Source organism: Betta splendens, chromosome 12, assembly GCF_900634795.4.
Source record: "Betta splendens chromosome 12, fBetSpl5.4, whole genome shotgun sequence".
Lineage (NCBI taxonomy): Eukaryota > Metazoa > Chordata > Actinopteri > Anabantiformes > Osphronemidae > Betta > Betta splendens.
This window is the reverse complement of record NC_040892.2, coordinates 727,501-737,500: the sequence shown is the minus strand read 5'-3', so window position 1 is coordinate 737,500 and position 10,000 is coordinate 727,501. Positions and strand designations below refer to the sequence as shown.

At 48.7% G+C, this 10,000-nt stretch overlaps 2 protein-coding genes across 3 annotated transcripts in view; one reads left to right on the top strand and one right to left on the bottom strand.

The window, feature by feature from the left end:
* The window catches only part of entpd2b (ectonucleoside triphosphate diphosphohydrolase 2b), a 9,039-nt gene extending 3,495 nt beyond the window's left edge, over positions 1-5,544 (top strand). Inside the window, exons 3-10 of the mRNA XM_029169962.3 lie at positions 1,323-1,473; positions 2,213-2,372; positions 2,438-2,665; positions 3,076-3,345; positions 3,841-3,960; positions 4,412-4,546; positions 4,644-4,859; positions 4,945-5,544. Coding sequence (XP_029025795.1) covers positions 1,323-1,473; positions 2,213-2,372; positions 2,438-2,665; positions 3,076-3,345; positions 3,841-3,960; positions 4,412-4,546; positions 4,644-4,859 — 1,280 coding nt within the window. The 3' untranslated portion in view covers positions 4,945-5,544. The remainder of the gene's footprint in view (positions 1-1,322; positions 1,474-2,212; positions 2,373-2,437; positions 2,666-3,075; positions 3,346-3,840; positions 3,961-4,411; positions 4,547-4,643; positions 4,860-4,944) is intronic.
* A 156-nt stretch (positions 5,545-5,700) lies between these two features.
* Positions 5,701-10,000, bottom strand: part of slc27a6 (solute carrier family 27 member 6) — an 8,990-nt gene continuing 4,690 nt past the window's right edge. The window contains exons 6-11 of one of the 2 annotated variants that reach the window (XR_008696228.1): positions 8,957-9,047; positions 8,667-8,865; positions 7,573-7,670; positions 7,220-7,350; positions 6,183-6,982; positions 5,701-5,868 (exon numbers count right to left, since the gene is read on the bottom strand). Coding sequence is in view for 1 of the 2 variants with exons in the window: in XM_029169961.3 (XP_029025794.1) it covers positions 6,806-6,982; positions 7,220-7,350; positions 7,573-7,670; positions 8,667-8,865; positions 8,957-9,047 (696 nt within the window). In the remaining variant the exon portion in view is untranslated. Of the gene's footprint in view, positions 6,983-7,219; positions 7,351-7,572; positions 7,671-8,666; positions 8,866-8,956; positions 9,048-10,000 lie in introns of both variants that reach the window. The other variant, XM_029169961.3, reaches the window with a different exon arrangement.

Sequence of the window (10,000 nt, the reverse complement as noted above, 5' to 3'; positions counted from 1 at the left end):
ACAACAACACAACAAGCAATACGACAAACAACACGACACGACAACACACAACACGACAACACGTAATACAACACACAACACGACAACACAACAAGCAATACGACAAACAACACAGCACGACGACACGACAACACGGAATACAACACAACGCGACACGACAACACAACAAGCAATACGACAAACAACACGGCACGACAACACGACACGACAACACGACACGACAACACAACAAGCAATACGACAAACAACACAGCACGACAACACGACACGACAACACAACAAGCAATACGACAAACAACACAACACGACACAAGAACACAACAAGCAATACGACAAACAACACAGCACGACAACACGACACGACAACACGCAATACAACACACAACGCAACACGACACGACAACACAACAAGCAATACGACAAGCAATACGACAAACAACACAGCACGACAACACGACACGACAACACAACAAGCAATACGACAAACAACACGGCACGACAACACGACACAACAACACAACAAGCAATACGACAAACAACACGACACGACAACACACAACACGACAAGCAATACGACAAACAACACAGCACGACGACACGACAACACGGAATACAACACAACGCAACACGACACGACAACACAACAAGCAATACGACAAACAACACGGCACGACAACACGACACGACAACACGACACGACAACACAACAAGCAATACGACAAACAACACAGCACGACAACACGACACAACAACACAACAAGCAATACGACAAACAACACGGCACGACAACACGACACAAGAACACAACAAGCAATACGACAAACAACACAGCACGACAACACGACACGACAACACGCAATACAACACACAACGCAACACGACACGACAACACAACAAGCAATACGACAAGCAATACGACAAACAACACAGCACGACAACACGACACGACAACACAACAAGCAATACGACAAACAACACGGCACGACAACACGACACAACAACACAACAAGCAATACGACAAACAACACGACACGACAACACACAACACGACAAGCAATACGACAAACAACGCAACACGACAACACGCAATACAACACACAACACGACACGACATGCAATACGACACACAACACGACAACACACAAAACGACATGCAATACGACAAACAATGCAACACACAGACACAGCACAGCACAACACAAAATACAAAACACAACACACACACAGCACAACACACACACACGGACAGCAGACCCGGTTCTACTCTGCGGCCTCAGAACCGGGCGCTGCAGCGGGTCATGTCTCGGTGCTCGTCTTCTCAGGAGGAGGCATCTCCAGCTACGTGGGCCGACCCGGAGCGGCGGCGCTGAGCTTGGAGCCGTGTCTGCAGCAGGCGCTGGAGGACGTTCCCAGAGAACGGCAGCGCGGAACGCCTGTGTACCTGGGCGCCACGGCGGGAATGAGGCTGCTGAGGTGAGGCGGCCCGTGAGCTGGTTTCATAGAAACGGCTTCTATTGGTGGAGACACCAGAGGTTTAATGGACGGGAACTCATCAGTTGGTCGGTTCTACCTGCTGAGAAGCTGAGTCAGCGTGGTTCTGCAAAGCAGAACAGCAGCTGGCCATAGTTTACACAAATGCAATGCAATAATGAGGTCAGATGCTCTGTTAAAGACGGGAAACCTGGATAATAAGAATCTGATTTTTTTTTTATTTTCATTTGTGTCTTCCTGAATTTGTTTTTGTTCTTTATGTACACACACACAAACACACACACACAGCCCTGCAGTGCTATAAAAGTGAGGACCTCCACTGACATAATGTCTCCATAGCCCCTCACTCTAACCATCACAAAAAAAGGCAGACGTCTAATCTTTGCTCTAATCTGAACCAAACCTCAATTCTAACCTCAGCCCTAAAATCACATCTTGACCCTCAGAAAGGCCTTTAGAGTTGTGGGGCCCAGCCACAGGACCCCACAAGTCACCATAGGGCCCCACTTGACCTGTCATGGAACCTACAGTAAAGAAGCGTTTTTCTTTAGAAACCAGTTTTACCTTCTTGAGACAGAAATGAAAGAACGTTTCTGAGGACAGTGTTTCTTGGTTGGAGTTTTGAAGTGATGCACATTATACGGTCATGAAGACGCGTAAGCACGAAAGCATTTCAGCGTTATAGGACTCATGTTCACCAGCAGCGTTTCATTTACACCAGGATCTCCAGTCCGGAGCAGTGCAGCGAGATCCTGCAGGAAGTGGGCCACAAAATCCAGTCGTCCCCCTTCGACTTCCGCGGAGCAGCCGTCCTGAGCGGGCAGGAGGAGGGCGCCTACGGCTGGGTCACGGTCAACTACCTGCTGGAGAACTTCCTGAAGGTACAGGTTCCCCGAGAACGCGGCCGCCTGTGTGAAGCAGTGTGTGACCGTATCCACTCTGACAGTACGGCCTGGTGGGCCGCTGGCTGAGCCCCGGCAGACCCACGGTGGGAGCGCTGGACTTCGGAGGCGCCTCCACCCAGATAACGTTTGCCACTCAGGAGGAGATGGAGGAGACGCAGGACGCGATGAAGCTGCGTCTGTACGGACGGGACTATTCGCTGTACACCCACAGCTTCCTGTGCTACGGCCAGGACCAGGTCCTGAAGCGGCTGCTGGCCCACGTTGTTAAGGTGACCGCTAGCCCACGCGCCCGCTAGTCCAGGCGCCCGCTAGTCCAGGCGCCCACTAGTCCACGCGCCCGCTAGTCCAGGCGCCCGCTAGTCCACGCGCCCGCTAGTCCAGGCGCCCGCTAGTCCAGGCGCCCGCTAGTCCACGCGCCCGCTAGTCCAGGCGCCCGCTAGTCCAGGCGCCCGCTAGTCCAGGCGCCCGCTAGTCCAGGCGCCCGCTAGTCCAGGCGCCCGCTAACCCACGCGCCCGCTAACCCACGCGCCCGCTAGCCCAGGCGCCCGCTAGCCCACGCGCCCGCTAGCCCACGCGCCCGCTAGCCCACGCGCCCGCTAGCCCACGCGCCCGCTAGCCCACGCACCCGCTAACCCGCCTGAGCAGCCGCGCTGAGTCCGTGTGTCCGTGTGTCCGTCAGGCCCAGGGCTACTCCAGCTCCGTGCTCCACCCCTGCCTTCCTGCAGGCTACCGCCAGCAGTTCAACCTCAGCAGCGTCTTCGACTCTCCGTGTACGAGCAGCTACAAACCCGCCTCCCGCGGCGCCCCCGCCTCGCTGACGGTGCACGGCGCCGGGCGCTACGAGCAGTGCGAGGGCAACGTGTCGCAGATCTTCTCCTTTGACGACTGTCCCTTCTCCAGCTGCTCCTTCGACAGAGTCTTCCAGCCAAACGTCTCCGGCAGCTTCATGGTAAGAAACCGCAGGCGGTGGACGGACGGCGGCAGCCTGACTCGTGTCCCGTGAAACTGCAAACTGAACTAATTAACTGCTGTCTGTCTGTCTTTCTGTCCACCTGCCTATTTATTTCGTCTGTCTCTCTGTTTCTGTCTGTCTCTTTCTCTTTCTGTCTCTGTGTCCGTCTGTCTCTTTCTCTGTCTGTCTGTCTCTCTGTCCATCTGTCTCTCTCTTCCTCCTGTGCGCCCCCCCCCCCGTCTCTGTTTGTCTGTCCATCTCTCTCTCTTTCCTCCTGTCTCTCTCTCTCTGTCCTCCTCTCTCTCTCTTCCTGTCTGTCTCGCTCTCTCTCCACCTGTCTCTTACTGTCCGTCTCTCTCTCTCTCTCTCCGTCCGTCTCTCTGTCCTCCTCTCTCTCCGTCCGTCTCTCTCTCTCTGTCCTCCTCTCTCTCTCTCTCTCTCTCTCTCTCCTCCTGTCTCTCTCTCTCTCTTCCTGTCTGTCTCTCTCCTCAGGCCTTCTCTGCCTTCTTCTTCATTCACTCCTTCCTGCAGCGCGTCACCGGCGTCTCCGTGAACTCCCCGTCTCAGCTGGAGCAGGCGTCCAGAACCGTGTGTGGGACCACTTACAATGAGGTAAAGCTTTAAATGACCTCTTTAAGAAGAACCCAGATCGCTTTGCTCCCTGGATCAGAACTTACTGGCAGTCCCTGCACGTGACCGTGCTTTCTCTCTGGACCCGGATCTGGATCCCACTGCAGCTGCTTCCAGCAGCAGCACCAGCTTTTAGATCAGAGCCTAAACACCTTTTTAAACAGGTGTTTCTCGGACTTCTCACTTCATTGTCTCATTTTTATCCATTTGTGTGTTCTTGGCGTATGTTTTTTTCCCGTCTTAACGTTTTTTATGGTTTGATCTGTTGATTATGTTTTGAACTGGTTCTTGTGTTTTTGAGTTTGCATTTCCTATTTTAAACCTCTGCTTGTGCATCGTTAGCCTGTTGACTGAAGGTGCTGCATGAATAAACCTTTTTTGATAAATGAACAGGTTGAGCTTTGATCTGTTCCTGTTACGTTCTCTGTTCCAGCTGTTGCGTCTGGCTCCAGACCAAGCCTCTCGCCTGCAGCACTACTGCGCCTCCTCTGTGTTCGTTAAGGTCCTTCTGCTGCGAGGATACGGCTTCGATGACGCCTCCTTCTCACGGATTTCCTTCAGGAAAAAGGTGAGCGCGGTCCCCGTTTCTTGAGTGTTTCTGAGGAGCTGCTTCCGTGCTAACGCTGGGTCCGGTCCGGTCCGGTCCGGTCCGGTCCGGTCCTCAGGCTGGCGACGCCTCGGTGGGCTGGGCTCTGGGCTACATGCTGACCCTGAGCAACCTGCTGCCGGCGGAGCGCGTGGGGCTGAGGAAGGCCCTGACCCCCGGAGCGTGGGGAGGCCTCATCTTCCTGTTCGTCCTCCTCCTCACCGCCGTCCTGGTCTTCATCCTCCTCAGGGCTCACGACGCCAAGAAGAAGGGAGGCAGTGAAAGCACCATCTAGGTCCGGAGCCACGCGAAGCAAGTAGAAATCAGCACAGCCCTGGACTCGAACACATTTACTCAGTCCTCTGTTTACATTTCAACAGGCAACGTTCCTTCGAAGCAGTTCATTCCCTTCATGATGCGTTGACAAACTTCAGAGGCGCCCAGATGCTGACTGTGCTGAGTTCGGTACTGTCACAACCTCCTGCTGACGTCACCCCGTCTAAAGTCAAAGCAATTCACCTTTTAAGGATTGTCTTTTATTTTTTAAGTATGAGTTTTAGTCGTGGTATTTTCAGGTGGTTGTTTTTTTTTACTCATCTTCGTCGGTTTTTATTAACCTTCATCTAAAACGTGAGGAGCAGCAGCTGTTTGTGTCTCTGCTGCTTCTTTAAGACAAAGCAAAGCAGTGACAGAAACAGAACCCAACAGCATGAACCGCATCCTTTCCACCATAAGGTTCACATTGCTTCTGCTAAATAAGATCAGAAGCTCTTTATCGTCATGTTCTGTCACCACCTTAAAACGTCGCTGTAGCCGAGCAGATTTTAGCAGATTTCAGGTTTTCAACTGTGATGCATCAGAGGAATGAGTTTGGGTTGAAACGGTTCAATATGGATCATCGATCAGCTGAATGTGGCTCCGTCCACGCTCGGTCTCTGCTCATCCCAGATTAATAATAATAAATGTTCCTAAACTCTAAATGCTGCAGCCTCATGACTTTGCTTTGGTTTCGATACTGGACTGTGGAACGACAGAAGCCACACGCGGCTTTAATGACTGTCATTTTCTTGTGAGTGTTTGTTTGATGATGGATGAGGTTCCAGTGTCAGTCTGGGACTCAGTCAACATGCAGCTGGTGATGTGTCCAACAGACCAACGTCTATTTATTTCTGTTGTCTTTAGACCATTGAACTGATGACTGAGCACCACTACGGCGAGTGGTTCCTCTACAGGGTTCTGTCTCCGTCTGTATAATCACGTGAACGAGGAGCTTCTAGGTGACGGGTCATTGCATGAGGTTGTTTCTGGAATAGAACAGTAGAACTTTCACAACATTAAAATATAAAAAGTTGATCTGTAGCTGATCCACATTCTTCACAGTTTAGACAAGAGACCACTGATGTGATGAACAGTGACTCCAACGTGTGTAGTCATGGAACGTATCATGTTCTAACTAGATGAAAAGAAAAGGTCTGGATAAAATAAACTGGATTTCAGGTGATTGGCAGTAAAAGCACAAAAACTTGTTTCATTTCATTCATATTGACGCGTTAGACAACGGACTCCTCAGTGCGTTACAAATACAAGCCTGATATAATCTACGCTTTAAATCCCTCACCATTAGCATGAGATGAGGCTAAGCCTGAGTCTCCTCCTCCCTCAGTACCACAGAACACAGACTGAGGCCTCTACAGCTGGAGTTGGGCCCAGAGCTGGTTTTTCTATCCTGGGCTCGTACGAGGGAGGTTCTGCAACAGAGGAGCTTTATACGTAAAAGACCAGGACGCGGCGGCGTTGATGGAGCACCAGCACCGGGCTGCACACACATCTGACATTAGTATAAGTACCACGTCATTGATGGTTTCATTCAAAGCCATTTACAAGCTCCCTGATGTACTTGGACTCTTATTAGACTGTGCTCTACTGTGTATATCCAGTGTTGAGGTAAGTTGAGTTTTTTTATCTACTACTTTTTGTTTTTCTACCTGAACTGGTGGAGACACTTACCTGCTCATGTTCAGCCAGTGGAGCATTCATTTACATGGATGCTCTGAAGCTTTAACTTTTCTATGTTGTATATTCACAGGTTTGATCCCCTACTGACCTTTTTCAGCCTGGAAGATCATGTATTAAACTATTACAGACGTAGTGTTCACATGTATATGGTCAGGTCTCACATTAGCTCAGTCAACACCTTTACATTCAGTCCTGCGTCAATCGTGGAACTGTGCATCCTGAGTTCTAGAGTTTGCGTTGGCCTGCATGAATGCTGTGGTAGATGGTGTCTGTCAGAGGAATGTAGCTCTTCTGCTGGTAGTCCAGGACGTAGAGAGAATCAGAGACTGCTGACGGGTTAAAGCCGCTCTGCACCAGATGGAACTTCTGCTGCTTGAAGGTGCCCGTTATTTCCATTACCTCCTGGGTGAAGAAAGGAAAACAATCAGGGCAAGTGGCCTGAGCAGCTGTAACACAATTTGGTGAAAGAAGGGACGATGACGACCTGAAGCACTGATCTGGACATTACAGTGCAGTTGTTCTATTTAGTCATATTTTCAGATGTTGTTTTCCACCATTAAACAATATGGTCACCCCAAAGTAAAAACACCCACACTGGTATACAGACAGTTTCATTACGCGCACACTCATCATGGTTACCTGCAGCCTGACGAACAGAGGACGGGCGTAGGCCGGCAGCTCCCTCATCACATGCTCAAACAGCTTCCTCCCGTCAAATGTGAGACCTGGCCTCAGGATCATGGCAGCCATTCCTGCTCTGCCCTCGTGTCCTGTGGACAACACGGACCAGAGTAACCTCTGTCAGGAGAAATGATGGCAGCAACATGTCTCAAACAATTTGAACAGACAGAACAAAAGGCAGGAGAAGTTTACAGGAAGACACCTCACAAACAACTGGTCACGCTGGGGCTTAGCGGGAACTCCAACACAGTACGATGGTGCCAGAACCCGTGGATATGAGGTACATGAACAATAATAGATTCTGAACTTACTGGGTATTTCTACTCCATACACATTGACTTCCTGGATGAAATCCACCAGTCCAAGACTCTCTGTCACTTCTGTCGTGGCTACATTTTCACCCTTCCACCTGAAATCAGAGCGATCATCAGTCATCAAACCTGATTCCACACAGTGACAACCAGCAGAACTTGTCTGACACTAAGCTGAACACAAAGGTTGTCCTGGAGTCCACCTAGTGGCCAAAGTCTAGAACATTCTCATTCCTATTGTAATATTATAATACAATAGCAGGGTGGCCTGGGGTCTGAAGCACTCATTGGAAACTCATTGGATTAATTTAAGTTTGTAATGATAAAGATAAAGGAGCTTCATTGTCTCTACTGTATGTTTGGTCAAACCAGGAAATCCCAGGACTTATGTGTGTTTGGGGGCTGGTTATTTATAAAAACAACATTTGGAAGCGGGACAGGAATTAGACCGGGCGGAACTAATTAGCGGCTACTCGGTGCACCCAGAGTTTTCAAAACGACGGACGCAGCCGTCGTGAGGAGAACGACAGTGATACGGGTTTGTTTGCTGTTCGGTGGTGATAAACTGGAGATGAGCGTTTTCAGTTTATTTGATTGCGCTCATTTAAATGATCTCACTGGTTAAATAGCAACATTATAGTCGTAATCTGCTCCCAGGTTGTGAATCGTCTGCAGAAATGATGATGAATGTATAAAGTGAAGCACAGTTCAATATTGTATTCATATTATTAAATGAAACTAAAGATGTTACAACTTTGAAGGGTTTAAATGAAATGCTATCTCATCAATTGTATCCTTTGTGCATTTATAAATTTGTTTGCATACAAATTCAGTTTTTTCCTGTGTTTCTATTTGTTCATAATTCTGCATGTGTTCTGTTGACCAGCAATGAAAAAAGATGAAGGATTAAATGTGTGAAATGAATGAAGTAAATTGTTGGTCACAGAGTGAGATCCAGCTAAACATCATCGAGTGATGCTCCTTTTTCATAGGGACTACTCAAGCAGAGAAAACAGCTTGTCAGTCACACCGTTCCTGCTGGGGTCGGGTGATTCAGTGGTCACAGATTAAGCCTGCTGCTGGTTCTCCTGTACCTGAAAGTGTCTCCCACTCTGTCCCTGAAGCAGATGAATCCCTCGTGGTCCTCAGTCATGAGGTCGCCTGTGTTAAAGTAGGCATCTCCTTTCCTGAACACGTTTCTCATCAGCTTTTTTTCTGTCAGCTGCTTGCTTCCAGCGTAGCCAAAGAAGGGGCTGCTGGCGCTCACCTTGGAGAGCAGGAGCCCCGTCTCACCTGAGAGAAAAGACATCAGGACAAGGTGTTTTTCGGCCACAAATTGATTCTAAGCGGACATTAATTAGTGGAAATGTTAAGTAGAATTTACCTCTATTTACTCGCTGACAGAAGCCCCTCTGATCTTTGACTGGTTCGTCCTTCTCTATGTCATACTTGACCAGATCATACTTGAACAGAAGCTGCATGAAATTTAATAGATATAAATGTTGTATGCTGTGGTGGAAATTTCTCATAAAGAGGCAGATGAGAGTTGTCTTTTGTGTGATTTATTATAAAAGTTAAGGAAAATAAAAATAATGGGAAAAGCAAATCAAAAACATGGACGTTGATCGTGTACATGAACAAACCAAAAACCAGCTGGAAGATCAGTGCAATAACCACGAATGTGTGATGCAAAGAGCCCACTATCCTCAAGTTGCTTCTGCCTTTTAACCTCTCTACGGTGGAACGTCTGTGTGGCCCAATCAGACTGCATGCACCACCTCATCCCTGTCACCATGTGTGTGGAGATGTTTACATTCTCCCACCTGTATCACTGGCATCTCACTATCAGAGAGGAAGGAGCGCTAAGTCTCAACAGACAGAGAGACACAACTCCCGGCCTTGGGTTTGGAGCTAGAGTCCAGAGTCTCAAGCAGAGACAACCATTAATCAATGTAGGTGAAATGTCAAATACATAAAACAGAAGTAAGACAAAACATAAGATATTAATTGCAGAGTCATAAGTCATAAATTATGTAACAACTGTATAGAATAAGGAAGAAACAATTTTTCCCATAACATATGCTCAAAAACGAATGTATTTAGAGCATACAGTTTGACTTTGTACTTTACAGCTACAGTAACAGGCTCCTAAAGCCTTGTTACTGCAGCTTCACATGCATGAAGCTGCAGCTTCACATGCACGAAGCTGCAGAGAACTGAACTTTAGAACGTGCTTCAGTGCAGCACAGAGCTACTAGAATGTATTCAGGAGCAGGATTCAGTTGGACGTCTCAGCCCATGGCTGGATTTTAGGGGGAGATTGTTCAGGAGCTCTGTATCAGCATCCTGTGGTCCAACACTGGTGTTTAATTCTGTATTTTAAGGCTGAATCCCGTCTTGCTTCCTGTTTGTGATCTACCTCGAGCCC